The 20684-nt window shown below is 32.0% G+C and overlaps 2 protein-coding genes across 3 annotated transcripts in view; both read right to left on the reverse strand.

Moving 5' to 3' along the window:
* Nucleotides 1-13355, reverse strand: part of LOC126778451 (E3 ubiquitin-protein ligase CBL) — a 76414-nt gene extending 63059 nt beyond the window's left edge. The window contains exon 1 of one of the 2 annotated variants that reach the window (XM_050502001.1): nt 12568-13355. In XM_050502001.1, the coding sequence (XP_050357958.1) occupies nt 12568-13109 (542 nt within the window). In that variant the 5' untranslated portion in view covers nt 13110-13355. The remainder of the gene's footprint in view (nt 1-12567) is intronic. The other variant, XM_050502002.1, reaches the window with a different exon arrangement.
* Nucleotides 13356-13977: 622 nt separating this feature from the next.
* On the reverse strand, nt 13978-19566 carry LOC126778534 (uncharacterized). The gene is made up of 3 exons (XM_050502175.1): nt 19417-19566; nt 17409-18301; nt 13978-14137 (listed from the first exon to the last, which is right to left on the reverse strand). The coding sequence occupies exons 1-3, from the start codon at nt 19426-19428 to the stop codon at nt 14047-14049; spliced, it is 996 nt and encodes a 331-aa protein (XP_050358132.1). The 5' UTR covers nt 19429-19566; the 3' UTR covers nt 13978-14046.
* Between the last annotated feature and the right edge of the window lie 1118 nt (nt 19567-20684).

Genomic DNA, 20684 nt, shown 5'->3' on the forward strand with positions numbered 1-20684 from the left:
GACTGAATTAATACATACATACTAAATTACCAGATATATCCAGTATTTCCGCACAGTAGGTTTTGCTATCCATGACGCAAATTTGTATATGTTCCAGCTCTGGGCTAAGACCTCATCTCCTTTTGAAGAGAAGGTTAGGAGCTTTTATACACTGGAACTTGGAACTTTTATACATTTGGAAGATTTTTATACGACACATGCAGATTTATTTGATGCGGTGCTTGCTTGAGATTGCTCAATCTTCGGTTAAGATTAACATGTTCTAACCATTGAGCCATTAGGGCCAACCAAAATGACCTCATTGACAATAATATCTGAAAAAAAACGCCATATTTAAAATATACAGCCCCTAGACATCGTACAAAGAGTAAGAACTAACTGCACAAGGCAAAGGTCGTTCGAGAATATTTATATCAGTCCAATTCTATATTGACTACAAACATTTTTCACGCCGTGGACGACGTCCAATACGAGCTATAAATACGTAAGGCACGCCCCAATCGCATCGTATCTATGAAACTGCGTACCATTCATAAATTAAAGCGTGCGTACAACACGAATGTCGCTTCAAGGGCATAAGATAGAGTCATCACATCCTGTGTCTGATTATTTATAAGTATTTATTTATGCATTTTTAATATATGAAATTAAAACAAAATATAATAATTTTCACAAAATGATAAAAGTATGATCGTCTTTTAAAATAATTGCTTCTGATTTGTTTGAAATTACTTAATCGTTCTTAAATTATTAAGATTATATAATAAAACAATTTTTAACAGATCAGTTATTTATGTTACATTTTAAACGAATAAGGCTAAAACACGTTTATCTAAGAAGAGAGATCAAATCCAGGCAAGCTTCATTTGTGTTACAATTCATATCGTGCTCGAGGGTGAACGAAAGCCGGCATGTGTTGAATTGAATTTTACCATATACATGCACGCATCGGAGATCGTGATAGAATAACCTCCAAGACTTCTCCTAAAGAGACATAGCCCAGCACTGGGCAATTAACATACTTTTCACTCTTAAAGTCTTATAAAACAATAAAATACGACCGAGTACAATTTAACTATTCTTGGCACATCTTCACAAGGAGACATTAGAGACAAAAAGATACGACAAAATTGTATCATTGTTGAATAACCAAAATCCCTTGGCACATATCCAGCATTGAACATGTGAAATTACCCACAAAGGGAACAAAAATAAATCCATTCAAGAAAACGAAACGTTAAATAAGGTTGGATGTGAATTGTTGCGTTCCTCTGAAAATAAACCTTAAAGCAATAAACACAAGGACTGTTTTCAAAGAACATGATATTGACTGGAATTTCCATTCAGTAATATTGTACGCGAAAAAGAAATATAAGTTACATTCAACAAAGTTGATATTTGAGCGATAGAAGTGAAGTGAGAATGGAGTCAATGAAGATACGTACGAGAGGTCAAGTTCGGGGCTAAGGCAATTGCTTTATATTGGGTAATAAATAAGTGATATATTCGCTGATAATATTCATTAAGTGGGCACAGTTTTATTGACAATAACTCTGCTATTGCTAAGTGCCTCATATGTAAACTAATAAAAATAAAAACCTTGGCCAATATCTTGAGCTTGGAAGTCTCGTCGGGAACGAAAATTATTATATTGTACATTTATATAAGTGCTATATAAATGTACGTCTATAAATAAAACAGTATCAAGCGTTGATACTAAAAAAGTAAAACGTATCAATGGATTTTCCTAAAATTTTAGGACCCACCTTAAAATCAATTGAATATTCTTAAATTTAAATTTATGAACGCACAAGTTTTTTTTTATCTTCACTCCACTGATATTTCAATTAATTACAACTGTGATATTACAATTTATCTTGATTTAACTTACAAATAGACACATAAACCGTTCTCGTCCATCCATTTTATCCATATATATTCCATCCAATTTTAGTCGTTATTTTAAGATTGCTTTTGAGGAGATAACGTTTAAGTGCTTTAGATATACTAAGAACCTGAATGTATATCATTCTCATTAGTGAAATATAAATTACAAAAACGATGATATCCTTTACATCTATAAAGTTAATAACAAAAAAGATAATTAAGACATCATTTATTACCCAAAAAAATATATATATATTGACTTAAATTTTCGATATAATCAAATTTAATTTGGTTTATTAATAAGGCTATAATGAAGTTACGACAGGAAACGAGCCTCATTCCGTCAAAATTTATATTGATGGCATGAAAAATCCTTTCGGTATATCAACTCGTGCAACGTATTCACCTTGAGAGTTTATTGATCTTAGAGATTATGTGAAGTACCTGCCGTGTCCTTTTATTGACAGCGTGGAACGCGTCTGAACATTTCAACAGCGCTTATATTACATTCTATATAAATGCAGTGAAAACCTTCAGCAAATAAAATACAAATTGACACAATAAAACAAAATTGAAAAAACCATTGCTTTTATAGATAATTTATATAATTGTTCATATAAAGTTAAAAGTAAAATAACAGCAAGTTAATGTACCACAGCTGAGCTGGATTTGGGAACTAATTCCACCATGCTGCTTCAATGTGTATTCGCACACATGTGGCACATTTTCAACCGGCACATGCAGTTTTCCTTACGATATTTGTGTTTGTAACCGCGCCAGAGGAATTATAAAAAACAAAAAAAAAATTACGCATACAAAAATCCACTTTTCCGATTTTCCGGATTCGAACCCGAATCTTCGGTTTAAACTCACAAGCCATTATTAAGCTAGTTACGTTTTATAAAACTGTAAGGTCGTTTTATTTAAACCGGATATAATAACTTGACAAAAACGCCTCATGTCAGGCAGCAAAATAAATTTAAATTCTCCAATCCAAGCCAATCTTTATTAGCATTAACGAGATTTCGATAAAGCAAAAAAAAAAACTTACATATCTACTTTTTTCTTATTTAAATCGAACAAGGTATATAAATATATACAAAATCTTGAAAGGATCAATTAGATCAAAAATCACAATATTTTTTACAAGTACTTATGAACCTTAAAGCGCTACCAAATAAATATATCATAAGTCAAAGTGTATTTGTATAGATGACAAAAAAACTCTAATGATTAAAAATTCAAATATTCCTTCTTTACCCGCTACCTTATTCATATTCCGTTCGACTGGACGCTCGATTCAAATGTCAGATGCACGTGACATTTAACCGATCACGAAGCGTAAAGCAAATACTTTATGGCAAACTGGTTTTTATTCTGAAGATTGAGAACGTAGCGCATTCGATGCATTATACGTTCCGATTTTAAATTTATATATGCGACTATATCGAGTCTTTAGCTACCTTTGTCACAACTTGACAATCACACACACACACACGCGCGCACACGCGCCCGCACACACATATACACACACACACACAAACACAATTATAACAGTAAATATTCTACTGCTGTCCACACTTCCTTTCATCTAGGAAAGGTTTAAACTCTATTCCAGCCGTTTTCTTCACGATCGAACACGAGAATAATTATCGAGTAAATTAAAACTAATTTTCACTTAACATCAGGTGCCCGACTTGTCAGCTTACTTACCTAATGCAATAAAAAAAAAACAGACATCACGAGTAAATATTTACTGTTTGTAAAAATATTACTGCAAAGTGGATTTATCGAACCGTGGACATTCCGAATGTAATGGTATATGAATGAAAAATAATCAGTAACTCGCTGATCGAATAAACACGTGGAAAATTATATATGAAATTAGTTTTCACCTGCGGCTTCGCCCACGTCAAGAGGAGGTCTAGTGAAAGGTTTAAGCTTGCTTCCTACCAAATTTCATCAAAATCGATTCACTGGTTTAACCATGAAAGCGTGATACTTTCACAGACAGAGTTACTTTCACACATACATATACATATAATATTGGTATACACTAGTATACATAGTCGATATTCCGCGGTTTCATCTGAGTTAAATTGTTACTATTTCGTCCTGCTATGCGTATATATATATATACCAAATATATATATATATATTTGGTAATCAACAAAATAATCACAAGTATAAACTACTGACGCACTTATGTCGCTTAGAATCTTAAAAATATGTGATATTGACATTCAAACGAGACAGACAACAACAACTATAAGATAATAACTTTTATTGTTGTCAATAATCTTAGAATCAAAATATACTTTACAAGCACTTTTGAATCGTAATTTCACAGGATTGACCACTGCTCTGGAATGAAGGGTCTACCCAGAAAATTTCGAAATATATTAGCTATATAACCTAAAATATTTTTTTTCAATAGGAGTGGTAGACCTAGGTTCAAATAATAATAATAATAATAATATCTTGGGACATTTTTCACACACGGCCATCTGATTTCAAATTAAGCTTGTACAAAGCTTGTGCTATGGAAACCAGACAACTGATATACTACATATACTACTTTTCTTTTGTAAATACATACTTATATAGATAATTACACCCAGACTCAGGACAAACAGACATGTTCATGCAAACAAATGTCAGTCCTGGGTGGGAATCGAACCCACAACCTACGGCGTGAAAGGCAAGTGTTCTACCAACACAAATACAAATTAACTAACTCTATTATTCTATACACGTTTATTTGCATATTTAAATGATATGAAATATTTAATATAGAACGGATTACAGTTATAACTGATAGGAACATACATTTATGATTTCATAAACTGCACTTCCGTTACAAGAAATGCGCTTACAACCCTATCAAGTTATAGGAAATACTATTTCAGTCCCGTTCGGTTAACGGATACAGTTATGAATTCTAAAATCAATTTATGATCAACGTAATAACGACTAATAATATTTTAAAGGTTTTTTTTGTTCTGCAATTCCGTAAAAGATCAAGTTTGAAATGTAAATTATATATTATATATCGTTATGATATCAATACAAAACTTAATTACCGCCAAGTGAAGGATACGTCAACCTCTAACGCTGCCAAAAATACGAATCATCGATAGCACTAGTGGGATAAAAAAAATGTACTTACATGAGTAAATTAAAATTAAAAACATATAAATACTTATTTATTATACCATTTCATGAATCTCAATAGAAAAACATGGAACATAATATATCTGTCGATAACAAGCAGACATAATAAACAACAAAGTCATCTAAAAACGACTGTCCCGACTATCGGGAACTCCATCCGCCGCTCAAAACATCCGGCAGACATAACGACCCCATATGTACTGACGTCATTCCGACGTATTGTAACGTTAATAAAACGTTACACATATGCGCTGAATTGGCGGAAAAGGATTAGGTGGTTCAATGTTTTCTCTTAGAATGTTTACAAAATTCTCACTTTTCCGAGTCGTTTTAACGTAACCAAAAGGTTTATGTAAATTTTCAACTAACTAAAGAGGATTATTTGTGTATTGTATTTTTATCGCCCGAAATCTTTGCTTAACGTTAACATTCCCCGTCTGCCAAAAGTTCGTCGACATGCTTTTAAGAGAAGCCTTTGACGGTAACAATTCCTGCGAGATCGCTATCATCAAAGGCTAATGACGTCGCTGATGAACCTTGTGTAAGCTACTTACTGCGCTCATCGTTCATGGTGTATGTTGTATTATTGACATTAAATTGGCATTTTGACTTAGATAATATAAATCTCATCTATTTTTGTTTAGTTTTGATTGATAAGCAAATAAAAACTTGATAGTTAAATTTGAAGATGTTTAGTATTTTAGAAAATGTTTGCTTTTGTGTAAAACATTAAATGAACCATAAACAAAATTCATTTGAAAGATATATTAATTGCGTTTGACTATAAACTCGTTTATAAATTTTTAATCTTTCATTATAATTGGTTGCCGTGTAGGATTTTCGAAATCAACTACACGGAATATTAATAAAAGGCTTAATATTCCGTAAGATTTTTCCAACGATAGATTCGAGATAAAACTGAGCGACATTAAATTATTTTTAATAAACTATTAACAAAATTATAAGACGATCGATAGAATTTCGTATAACTATTTTTATTAATAATCTTATAATTTTTTTCATAAAATAAAAATCTCAAAGAAAATTTCTTCATTCAAATCATTTCGTTAACCACCCAAAAAACAACATATTATTCGACTATGTTGTCTCAAGGACAGTGTTTTGCGTGGGAAATTTTTGGTCACATTATTTATACTATAGCATAAAATTCCGATTGTATGCGAATGATTTTAAAAGGAAGAAAACCGTTAAAACCGTGGAATTTCTTTTACAAACGAGAGAAATAAACTACAACACCAAATAATATCGAAACAAATGTAACTTCTACGAGATCAAACAAAATATTCCTTTTGGAGACATTAATAACTCAACGTAAGTCAGATTTATGTACCGTTTGTCATTTTACTAAACGCTCAACTCGCTCCCTTTATAAAGTCCATCTGTCATACTATTCAATAACAGGAAGGAAACTAACATGTGTATGAGCTCGTTTTAATTTGCATCCGTCATGATTCATACGTGAACGCGTGTTACATATATACAAATGGTACCAATATAATACTAAACGAAAATTATATGTAAATATTTTATTCTAGTCATATTTTTCTATCATACTAGCTACCAGTCTCGGTTTCGCACCTCTCGAATTTTCTACATAGAACATTTATATTGAACAATCATACTTTTGGAGTGTTGTTATCTTTTTCGATATATTGCTAACATGAGAATTATTGATTCGGATATTTGACTGAGATGTTTCTGATTATTTCTATTTTACTTCATAGTTTAAAAAATAAGTAAGTATTTATATTTTAACATGAACAAAGATTTCTGAATTTCGTTGGAATGCATTCGGTTTATGAACGACGACTTTGGGGGTTCTTCATTTATCCCATACAATTATTCATATTTAGAAATATTGCGTACATTATATTATAATATATATACCGTAACAGCCTGTGAATGTCCCACTGCTGGGCTAAAGGCCTCCTCTCCTCTTTTTGAGGAGAAGGTTTGGAGCTTATTCCACCACGCTGCTCCAATGCGGGTTGGTAGAATTCACATGTGGCAGAACTTCAGTGAAATTAGATGCAGGTTTCCTCACGATGTTTTCCTTCACCGTAAAGCACGAGATGAATTATAATCACAAATTAAGCACATGAAAATTCAGTGGTGCTTGCCCGGGTTTGAACCCACGATCATCGATTAAGATTCACGCGTTCTTACCACAGGGCCATCTCGGCTTTTTTTAAATTAACTTGGACATATATATATATATATATATATATATAATATATATATATATATATATATATATATATATCCAAGTTAATTTATATATAGATAGATAGATTCCATATCTAGAATGACTATTATATAGTTAATACGTCTTACGCCAAAACTCTTTTTTTTTACGCTTATTTTCTACTTTAAGATATTTTTAAGCTTACTCTAATATGACACATTTTTTTCGGTGATAAATTTACACATATTTCTTAATATACTAAAATATATATTCTTTAAACTTGATTTATGCTACAAACTACAAATACACGAGCCAACGATTTGCCATCTAAATCAATCACTATGACAAAACTTACTACATTTTATGTTTAACAAGAACAAACATTGACAAGCTTGACAAGTTCAGATAGACAAACTAAAAAAAATAATTCCTTCTTATAATATTACAGATTCGATATCATACCGTAATTGAAAACTTTACAACGTAAATTCAAAAAAAACCTCATTAAACTTACTCGAAAATTACATCTTTGATAACGTCACGCATTATAATTATATAATAAGTAAGACGGAAATGAAAAATTACGTTAAATTGAAAAATGATTTACCGGTTTAGCGTTTTAGAGCAATCATTCAAGTGAATTATGGAACTGTACATCAATCTATTGAATTGGAAATACGAGCGCATACTGTTCGCTCCGTTGGACAAACTAATTGTAATGCTTTGGTTTTCCTCTACCATCGTTTATTACTTCCATTTACAGGATCACATGATTGATTGACAGCTGACTGTATCTTAAACGATTATGTTGTGTTCGTTTAAATCTATCTTAAGCCGAGACGGCCCTGTGGTAAGAACACGTGAATCTTAACCGATGATCGTGGGTTCAAACCCGGGCAAGCACCACTGAATTTTCATGTGCTTAATTTGTGATTATAATTCATCTCGTGCTTTACAGTGAAGGAAAACATCGTGAGGAAACCTGCATGTGTCTAATTTCACTAAAGTTCTGCCACATGTGAATTCTACCAACCCGCATTGGAGCAGCGTGGTGGAATAAGCTCCAAACCTTCTCCTCAAAAAGAGGAGAGGAGGCCTTTAGCCCAGCAGTGGGACATTCACAGGCTGTTACGGTATCTTCTTCTGTTTATTTTTTTTTTTAAAGAATAGGAAGGCGGACTAGTATATGGGCCACCTAATGGTGGTCTAATAGTGGTCACCAACGCCCTTAGACATTGGCATTGTAAGAAATGTCAACCATCGCTTACATAGCCAATGTGGCGACCAACCTTGGGAACTAAGATGTTATGTCCCTTGTGCCTGTAATTACACTGGCTCACTCACCCTTCAAACCGGAACACAGCAATATCAGGTACTGCTGTTTTGCGGTAGAATATCTGATGAGTGGGTGGTACCTACCCAGCCGAGCTTGCACAAAGCCCTACCACTTGTAAATTTATTGTTGATGTAAGTTATAAAAAACATCGATATTAATATATATATTTCTAAACAATATAAATTTTCAATGATAAAAACAAAAAAAATCTATAAAAAAAAAATATAGGTATGTAGTTATAATGTACCGGACTTTGATAAAACTAAAGCTTCAACGATTATACTTGTCAACGGAAACAGTAGGTCCTAATCTCTTCATTCAGTACGATAATAACTATATCAGTACGATAATAAGATACCTATGTCATAAGAAGCATATATCATACTCATTCATAACTATCCGTATCTTTATAAATGACGCAAATATCAAACAGTCATATAGTTAATCCGGCTTCCATTCATGCCATAGCATATTCCAATCACAGGAGTAAATGCTAATAAAACTTTGACATTTAAATAAGATTACGATATAATTGGTCGAGTTCTTTAATAATGTATGGTAATGTCGGCGAAATTGCTATCGGAAGTTAAAAATTAAAATATATTAGGATATATGTATTTTGTTGTTAAGTGCAAAGTTGTCGTTTTATAAATTTATATAACTTTAATAAACGAGTACTGTTTGTAGTGAACAATATAGCATAGCTGTTAACAAATCGCATGGAATGTGTAATCTTGTTTGTCTGTACTCCTGCGATTAGTATTGACAATAGGCTGGGTTGCCCCTTTCTTAACCTTCTCCTCAAAAGGGAGAGAGGGGGCCTTGGCCCAGCAGTGGGATATTAACAGGCTGTTACTACTTACTACTGCCCCTTTCTTAGATAATCCAATTAAATTAAATTCAAACAATTGATTAATTTCAATCCAAGCACACGAGCATTTATCAAAATATCTTATCTTACTATTTGATATATATTCAGCTTACGCATAGGTGTTACTCAAATACGTACAACTTGATTTTAATGAAATTTAGGGTGTACTTTCGAAAAGTCATAACCAAATTTCAAGCAGAAATTTTACACACAGCTTCATTTATATGTAGCAAGACTCACATCCATAGGTTTTTTGATCCATTTGATTATTTTTCGAGATATCAGATGTATTGTGTTTGTCTTCTCGTGAGTGAAATGCAGATATCAGACCCGAGCGGGAAACAATACTATACAAGCTTTGCGAAAAAAGTTTGATCGAAAAATATTAAAACGCATCAAAATTTTTTGTCAGCAAATCCTGGCAAATGAAATTGAATAAAATTATTCTTTTAATAAAAAATAGAGTTAGATGTTGCATTGGCGTGCCTCGGAAAGCACGTTCACGATATTGCTTTGGGTCTCCAGTCATATTAGATTACCAATGGTATAGAAACTGAGACCGAGGAAATCGGGCCCTCTTATGTTTATCACACACATACACTATCATATCTGATAAACTTAGTTAGCCTTCTTGTAAGTATAATAATTTAAGATTAATTTTTGCAATTGTTTGCTTTAACTTCTGAAATTGGTGCATTAAAATTGAAATATCATTCGAAATGTAATTTCCTTATCATATACTCGTATAGATCATTTACATAATATCGTCGAGTAGTTATGTGCTATATAGTGTATATAAAACAAAAAAAAGGTTGTTTTTACATCATTTGCATATGCTTGCCAAAAAAAAATTATAAAACTTGAATTATTGATATATTTTATTGAATATTCGACTCTACATTCTAAACTGGTAGCTTACATTTAATTAACCTGTGTTTTAAGCTGACGATTCAAAATTGTTTTTTTCAGACAGATCGAATAAAGTTTGAAGTTAAGAATTTAATTCGATTTGATATTTAAAAAATTACTGTTACATATGAGCTTTCCTTCCTCGAGGCATATAGTTTAGTATATTTGGTTTGATCACATCATTAGACAATGAGGCTTTTACATTCGGAACCACTATTGTTGAGACAAAGCTATAATAATAATGAGCTTTCCTAGTTTTCTCTTACTATGCAAGTAAGTGGTCACCGCTGTCCATAGACATTTGCACTATAAGAAATATTAACCATCCTCAACACCGCTGACGCACGACCAACATTTGAAACTAAAATGTTATGTCCCTTTTGCCTGCATTTACACTAGTTCCTAAGACCCTATGTTGTTGGCACCTTGGCAATGTAAGGAACGATTAATATATCTCACTACATATAATTCACAAATTTTGAAACATATAATTTATATATTTAGTTTTTAAAGCTTATGAAAGATTACATATTAATTGTATACAAATACTTTTATAAAAAAAGGTGTTTTTATCTATAATTGGAAGTAAATGTTGTGTTGGAAATAATACATATATGTTTAGACGTAAAATTGCTATTATTATTTTCTAAGCTATGAATACATATAGGAAGTACTTTATATAACTTTTTTACCTATTACTAGATAACAAACCTGCATTCAATCACTTCCTGGCATTCAAACATTTTCCCATGTCTGTTTGTGTAAATAAATAAAAAAAGATTTCACTTGGTGAAGTTAGAAATGTGGGAAATGATTGAATCAATTGTAATTAAAAGAAAATATCATAGGTGAAGGTTTTTTTAAAAGAGAAAAGATGATAAACGGAATATAATCAAATAGACATATGTATGTTTTTGCAAAGATCATCCAACATCAAGTAGTTATCAACATCGTATAAAATCGCATAAAATTAGTTAACAAATACATATTCATTATTTTTAATACTTTAAATTCCACAATAATTCAAAGTTTCGGAACAAAGATTAACTTTAAGCATGTCATAGTTTTTCTTTAGTTGGTAGTTGGACTTTGTGCAAGTGCAACTTTTGGGTAGGTATTTGATACAAGCTACCATCATATATCCACTACCAAACAACTTCCAATAAATGACTGAATAAATAACAATTGTTCAAAAACAAGGAATTTTTTTTCTTTTTATGTCTCTTTCACTGTTATGTATTAAGTACAGACAGTAATTACTTCTAGACAAATATAACTTAATTAACTAGAAGCTGAGTTGGCCTAGTGATTTGAACTGTATATTTACCACTATGATCGTGGGTTTAAGCCCGGGCAAGCACCACTGAATTTTCATGTGCTTAATTTGTGATTATAATTCATCTCGTGCTTGGCGGTGCAGGAAAACATTGTGAAGAGACCTGCATGTGTCGAATTTCACTGAAATTCTACCACATGTGTATTCCGCCAACCGGCATTGGAGCAGTGTGATGGAATAAGCTCCAAACCTTCTCTTCAAAAAGGGAGAGGAGGCTGTTACTGTACTGTACTGTAAATATAACTTTCCGACCAGCAGAATTGATTAATAATACTTTTGAAAATGGCATAGGTTATGATTGATTTATTCTTGTTTCTAAGTTGAGTGAGCTAGTATTACTACACCAGTTCACTCACCTGACTTAACACTTTACTTTCCAAAATTGTTGGTATGCTGACATAAGGGATGGTTAATATTTAAGTGTCATGTCTATAGACAGTGGTGACCACTTACCATCTTGTGGCCCATTTACCAGTCTGGTTATTTTTTTAAATTAGATTAATAAAAAATATGTCTCTTTGGTGTGTTTACATGTATATCTTATTGACTGAATTGTTCTTAATGAAAAACATTTTTTTATAATTATTCGAAAGTTTCTGTTTAAGGGTAATAGTGCCAAAGTTGGTGTTTCATTAAGTACTATTACAATTAGTAAGTTTATATACAATAAAAGTAACCTAACATAGTATAGATCACTATATACATACTAAATATATTGGTACCTAGATACTATATATGTTGTAAGACCTTTATGCGAATGAATAATACATACTTTACCTGCAATTAAAAAATGCTACTGTATTTAATGACAACAAATTGAACGAGAACATACGTTTATATAACCTTACCTGTTTCCGAAGTTAGTTCTCCAGAATTCGGCAGCATCACTTTTCGTTATACGAAACTGGTCGCCCGCGAACGTTCCATTAGGAAACATGGCCTTTAATTCGCTCAACATATGACTGAACACTAAGCTAAGCTTCGTCAAATTACGTCTGTAATGAGAATTCTCATCAAACATTTTTTCTTTACCGTCTTTAAACAACTTAATAGCCTGCTTACACTTTCTAATCAAATTTATAATAAATATGTTAAAATGTTCATTATTATTCAACTCCTGCATGTTATCCTCATATTTCGAGTATATTATACGCAACCTCTGATATGTATCGGGCAAAATATCAAGAATAAACGGCGGACTATTTTTTAAGTTCATTTTATGATGCTGACATAATTTAACAACTTTGTCCATTAATTTCCAAGTCTTATCGAGAGTCCGTTTGTCCGTCGCCAGTTTAGTGGGACAGACTGCATCCGAGAAAGCACCATGCAACTTCGAAAATATCGAAGAAATATTTTTCTGTTGTGATTTGTGACGGGGAGCCGCCATATTGAAGAGTCCGATGACATACAAAAGAAAATAACTTTTTTATTAAGACACTAAACTCAAAACACTCTTATCACTTTATAATTAAGTAATCTATTACGTGTTTTTTCATGATCACACAAACGCACCACATTTACGATACAAATATTATACACCAAGCGGCTAACGTTCGCTCACTGACACATTCCCAACGCGTATGACAACTTTGTTTGACAATTTTACTGAATGACAAGTTGTAGGAATCTCCGGACTTCGAGCTTGGGATTCGTTCGACGTACTCTTGTGTTGCCTTGTTTACTCGTGGTGTTGCTAGTGCAATAAGGAGTACAAAATAAAATCATAGATTAATATTTTTTTAATATAAAAATTTAATTCACTTGAAAGCAGTCAATAATCGATAAATATGATACTAAAAATGTAATGGGTATTAAGATTTTGAAAATAATTTATTTTAAAAAAAATATTTTCAATAACAGTGTTACACATTTTGACCAAATTGATATAAATGTTTAAAATGTATGCTATATAAAAAATCCACACAGTTTTTATTTGTGATTTTAGTTGTGATGGAGCTTAAAATAGATTTATTTAATTCTATATTTTTTACTTTAATATTTTCAAATGTAATCTGTCTTTTATTATATAATAATTACATTAATTTTATATATTATAATTATTATTAGGTTTTTTTGGTTTAAATAACGGAATAAAAAGTATTTTTAGTTTTAATATAACGTACATTGCAATCTGTTGAAAATTTTTTCTCTCTAAAATACTATTAAGTTCATAATTTTCATACAAGATGGCATTGAAGAAGGTAGTAATTTACATTGAAGCTCGTATAAATATAACTAGATGGCGTTGTTTTCAAATCAAAAATATTTTTTTAATTCTCAGATTTTATTTTTATGTTGCATTAAATTGAAAGTATTTCAACATTTCATTCGTCGTATTCTTCATTTTCTTCAGTAGTAGTCGTTGTACGTCTATGTTTACGCCTTCTACTGTGTCGTTTTCCAATTTTATTAAACCTATTAAAAATGTCAAAATATAATATATAATAATAATGTTTAACATTTACCTATTTACTTATAGATATGTGAAAAGACAATGAAACCGATACGTAATACAATCTTTGTATTTATATAAGTTATTTATTTGGTAAAAGTAAGTAGTAGGTACCAATTTTCATCAAAATCGGTTCAGTTTCTTAGCCGTGAAAGCGAAGCAGACAGACAGTAGCTCTCATTTATTATATTAGTATAAATAGGTTTTCAACCGCGGCTTCACCAGAATGCGCGTGGAGTCAAGTGTTGAGTGTTCGCCAAATTTGTCAGCGAATAAAACTATAAATACGTATTTCTACAAAATGAAGTAAATAAAAACCCTAGAGTTAGATAATACTGCAAACAAATTCTGTACATGTATCTTTTGGGTGTGTAAATAAATTATTACCGTAACCGTAACCGTAACAGCCTGTGAATGTCCCACTGCTGGGCTAAAGGCCTCCTCTCCTCTTTTTGAGGAGAAGGTTTGGAGCTTATTCCACCACGCTGCTCCAATGCGGGTTGGTGGAATACACCAACATATAATTAAACATATAAAACAAATAAATTATTATTATTATTATTATATTATTGACTGATTACGCTTTTTTTTTAATTTACTCGACTTAAAACACGCAATTGAACGTGACTATTACCTTAGTTATTATATTAAATATAGACAATTTTATAGTCAGTTTTCAAATTACTGTTTTTAAGCCTTATTTTTTTGTGTCTATGTATTGTGTTGGTTAATTAAGGTTATGGATTAAGCCATCTTAAAGCCGCAGTGTATTAGTTCAGTTTCTAGCCCAATAAGGACTTATGCCGCTATTACGTGTTAATGATAATAACAAGATGCCATCGCCAGCTTAATAACCTCATCGGATTATTATCCTATATAAATAGTCAAATGCATTATATTCAAGTTTTACAGTACGTAATAACATGCTTCTACTCGTTAAAAGAACTTTAACAGGCTCTGGAAATGCTTTTGAAGCTTACGATTAACCAATGGGTAAGATAGTAATAACGTTTCTACAAATAACGTTACAAAATAAACGTTTCTCACGCATAACATTTTTAAATATTTTTAACATCAGTGAAAAATAAATTTGTAGTGCTAATTATATTAATAGACTATTAAGGTGTCGCTCATGGTTTCCTTGCTCTAGTATTTTTAGGCCTTTGTAATATAGTAGAAAAGTTCCATAAAATCCTTCTATTAGGTACTTTTGTATATCATAAAACCGACTTTGAAAATTGAAACAAATAAAGCTGGTGGTAGAGCTTTGTGCATGCTCGTCTGGATAGGTACCACCCACTCATCAGATATTCTACCGCAAATCAGCACTACTTGGTATTGTTGTGTTCCGGTTTGAAGGGTGAGTGAGCCAGTATAATTACAGGTACAAGGGACATAACATCTTAGTTCCTAAGGTTGGTAACGCATTGGTGATGTAAGTCATGGTTAACATTTCTTAAAATAGACGTTGGGCCTATGGGCGTTGGCATTGTAAGAAATGACCATTACCATCAGGTGGCCGATATGCTCGTCCGCTTTCCTATTCTTTAAAAAAAAACTTATATAGTAAATATGAAACATTTTTATATAACACCCAATTAAGCTATGAATAAATTATTTTTTTAGGGGATTTTCTGTAATTTGAGGTCAGTTTAGAAGCGAGTAGTATCAATGGTTGCCTAAGTTGTTTTACCAGTAAATTAATTTAAGTGCGGTATCAATAAAGCAAGCAGTTAAGTTAGCTTTTTTAAATTAATTTTGGGTTAAGTTTATATAGAGTGAACACATTAAACGTCATTGCAATTTGTACATAACAACTAAGCTTTTCATTTAACCGAGTATTTAAAATCTTTATTAATAAATGTATATATTAAGCCGAAGAAGACAGTAAATGATTTAATATTTTAATTTTAATATAGGTTTGTACGGTGTGATGAATAACTTGACCTAAAGGGGGAAGTGGGACAACTTTAGTGTTACCACTTTTTTTTTCGCTAGAAAACCCGCGATTACGCGTTTTCCCGGTCTTCTTCGTTCAGAGTGTGGCACGCTGTGTCCGAAGGCTCACCACACTCATGGAAGGAGCTATCCGGTGCAGGTACTTACCGAAACAACCGTGTCCGGTAAGTACCTGCGTCAGCCTAAATGTGAGTGTGCCGTGACACCGTTCCACCCAGCGACTCAATTGGGGGCGGACCGCCTCCAATGTCGCTAGGCCTGCCGAGGGGGACCTCTAGTCCTCCTCCCACCTGTGAATCAAAGCTCGCTGGGCTGGGGCAATGACTCGCTCTACTCCGCCGACCCTGGACGGACGCCGTTAGTGTTACCACTAACTATTAATATTAGATGCATTATTTTACAAGTAAGAAACTATTGAACCAAAATCGATATAAGAAATATAAGATTTGGTCGATGAATTAAATCACAAATTAAGCACATGAAAATTCAGTGGTGCTTGCCTGGGTTTGAACACACGATTATTGGTTAAGATTCACGCGTTCTTACCACTGGGCCATATAAGCTTGTGAACCGGTCAACATATAGTCCTATTTTGAAGTTCAGTTTTTCGATTAATTTAGTATAATACAATAATTTTATAAGAACCTAATATCGGTAAAAACGTTCATGATTTTCACTAGATAATAATCTTATTAAAGAAAAATTGGAAGCTAGCCCCTGGAGAGGCTTAAAAAACATGAGCTTAAAAGAAAACCTAGACAAAATATAAAGAGAAGTTAATTTATAAGCAACATACCTTCGTGATTACATTTTTTTTTATAGAATAGGAAGGCGGACGAGCATATGGGCCACCTGATGCTAAGTGGTCACCAAACGCCCTTAGACATTGGCATTGTAAGAAATGTTAACCATCGCTTACATCACCAATGCGCCACCAACCTTGGGAACTAAGATGTTATGTCCCTTGTGCCTGTAATTACACTGGCTCACTCACTCTTCAAAGCGGAACACAACAATACCATGTACTGCTGTTTTGCGGTAGAATATCTGATGAGTGGGTGGTACCTACCAAGACGAGCTTGCACAAAGCTCTACCACCAGTACATAAGTTAATTAAGCATTTTAGATTTAATAAAATAATTATTACTTGTAAAAATAAGAAAATAATAGGTAAATTAATGTTAGAACAACATATACTTATAAATATACATTTAATTATTAGTGATAGGTAAATTTTTATTAGTAGTTTGAATAATTTTAAATAAAGTCATTTACTTTTCATAATCACTGCAAGGATTTTTCTCATAAGCTAAAAACTTCAAAATTCCATTTTTCACACCGATGAGTACATTATCAGCAGAATCGAGAGCAAACGTGTTAACACCGGACACGTTGAAATTACCCAAATGTTTCGCGCTTGCGTTTTCAGCATCAATACTGTAAAGGTTACTGTTTTCATCCATAGCAAATATTTCATCTGAACGACTAACGAAGACACCGGTCATTCGTTCACTTGGCAAACCTTTTATTTTAATAGGCACGCTTTGATCTGCTTTTAAAATATAAGAAGTCTTAGTTGCTGAGAAAAATATATTATTTCTTGTATCTATCGTTAAGCCGTGACCGTTTGGTATTGGTGGGAATGTTTCTTGCTTTTGTCCATCATTTGTTATTTTATGTACACGATTCTGAGGCCATGTGGCTATGTACATAGTATTACCATCATTCGATACTGTTATATACATAACGTCTTCCCCCAAAGCCGTGTACAGTTCGATTGAGCCATCATCTTTGTATTTATAAATACCATTATCAGTAGCAAGATATACAATATCGTTAAGGTTATCGACGGTCGTTGATTGACCTAAACCAGCTACTTTTATTGTCTCGGTATCGCCGCTGGGATGTAAGACTTGCAGGCTCATTTTCATTTCGTCGCTTATTAGCGTGTAGAATACTTTACCAGTCTTCCAATGGACGGTCATATCAGCTGGTATTCCAGTTATGTTCTTCGGTTCATCCATTGAGTAATAAAAGTCATTGAAGTTTATTAAATTTGCGCAGAACACATGTCTATGTGCTTGTTTGAAAAGGTCTTGTCGTGTAATCACTGGGCTGGAAAGTGCATATTTTGTACTTAAGCAGATAAATAACACAATTAGTCGCATCTGAAACAATGAATGATGTAATAATTATTTATTATATTTATAATTTATTTATTTAGGATCACCAACATGACATACAGTAATAATTCCAAATTAAAAGTTTACAAACTAATAGGTCTATTGATAAAAGTTACCATGCTCATAGGTAACCTCGACATACAAAAATGACACTAAGCATCTAAAATAATAATGAAAGAAAAGAAAAATAAAATAAAAATAAATTTACCGCAATTTGGAAGTACAATATGAAATATAAGTTGTATTAATATTACAATACCACTAGAAACTATATAATAATAAAATTAAGACAAATGAAACAGAGATCAGTTTTATGGGCCAACAAGAACACCTTAAAAAGTCGTAAATTTTACGAGCTTATTTGAATATATATCGACATCTGACTTAGTTTTACAATTTATAGTTAACGATCATCCAGAACAGTATGTACTATGGTCTTATTCTAATATACTCAACTGGCAATCAGACGTTAAAACCTAATTGAACAAACATACACATTTAATACATAAATAAGATTTAAGAGGCTATATCCGTATTATTGTAATCATTTCAAAGTACAAATGTCAATAATATCAGATTTAATCTCAACACTAACCAATTGAATGATATACTGATAACGGACTTGTAGTTAAATTTTAATGAATAGCAAATAAGAACAATTAACTAGAAGCTTCACATATTATAACTACAGGCACATGGGACATAACATCTTAGTTACCAAGGTTGGTGGCGCATTGACGATGTTAATATTTCTTACAGCTACAATATCTATGTGGTTAATTTGCCTACATGTTTGATGAAAAACAAAATGTACTATTGGTTTCCTTATTAAGTAAAGAATTTTATCTCCTATTTGCATTATATATAAATAAGTAATTAAAGAAAATCCCGTCTTTCGAATAATCTAGAACTCTTTAACAATAAAAGTAAAAAAAATTATATTTTTCGATCATTAATACTTTACTAATTTTAATTTTCTACCATTACTATTAATAAGATTTTTGTTAATATCAATAATGCTATATATGATTAAATGTGATAAATTGGGTTTTTAAATGATTGAAACAATGATTAATAAATCGCTTAACACAAAAACCAACCTTTTTTCTCATTCACTTTATGCTTTAAAGTATTTAATTACAGTAATAACTCGACACAGACGTTTGCCAAATTAAAATATACTTTCTTAAAATTTCATAATGCGCACTTATCACTCGAAGATTTCCTAATGACTGACTTTATTATTATATATCATTTAAATACCCAGAATGGTGTACAACGAGTAACAATTTCAATGTCTTAAAAACACCTCTACAGTCAACGGAATAAGGTTCAATTCGGATATGTCGCTAGGTGTACCAAGTCTATTTGTTGCAATTGTCCACACATTATTTACAAGAACCGGAGACAGTAAACATAAACAGAAGATTTAACAATAAACATGCTCATTACTGATTCACTGGAATTCAATGATTAATTAGATTGTTGTTATACAATGTTTGATTGGCTATTTTTTTAACACACAAATATAATACCGTCAAAGATGTAACACGTGAGTCCTGTACTTATTTCGGACATATCTAATTAGTAGATACAGTTATATAATTATTATATATATTTTTATTAATAATTTATTTTTTGTTAACCCGTATATGTTATGTAATACTAAAAAGTTTTTATGTTTGTTATTTTATTTATTTCTTACTGTAGTGTTTTGTTTTTTTTAGATGCCTCTCATTTCAAAGTTCGGGCCCGATCGCTGTGTGTCCACATAATATCAGGAATGCGATTGGCCTGTAGTCATTCTAATATATTAAAAACAAAACTGGTAGAAGGCAATCTCTTATATGTACACTTTTAGACAAAACTTAATTAAAAATTGTATTACCTGATGTTTGGGTATTTAGGATAAAAACTGTTTTCATATTTATCCAACCTGTGCTATCAATATTAATAATATAAATGAAAGTAATTCTTTCTGTCTGTTAGGCTTTCAAGGCTAAACTATTGAATCGATTTTGATAAAATTTTGGATAAAGCAAGCTAAAACCCCAAGGACGGACTTCTTTTTATACCTAATACCCTTTTAAGTTAAAGACATGTCAGTATATTATACATCTAAAATTTATGAACGCACTCTTTATTTTATTTTCATAGTATTGGTAGGCCAATGAGCATATGGACCACCCGATGGTTAGTGGTCACCAACGCCCATAGACATAGGCATTGTAAGAAATGTTAACCATCGCTTAAATTGCCTATTCGCCAACAACCTTGGAAACTAGGAAGTTATGTCCCTTGTGTCTGTAATTACACTGGCTCACTCACCCTAACACAACAATACCAAGCACTGAGTGGGTGGTATCTA

Source organism: Nymphalis io, chromosome 26 (assembly GCF_905147045.1).
Source record: "Nymphalis io chromosome 26, ilAglIoxx1.1, whole genome shotgun sequence".
Taxonomy (NCBI): Eukaryota; Metazoa; Arthropoda; class Insecta; order Lepidoptera; family Nymphalidae; genus Nymphalis; species Nymphalis io.

Excerpts from the sequence above, each read along its gene's own strand:
- LOC126778534 (XM_050502175.1), bottom strand. Across the intron at positions 14,138-17,408 it reads CCTTGCAGTGATTATGAAAA|GTTTAATAAAATTGGAAAAC; the intron begins GTAAATGACTTT and ends CATTTTTAATAG.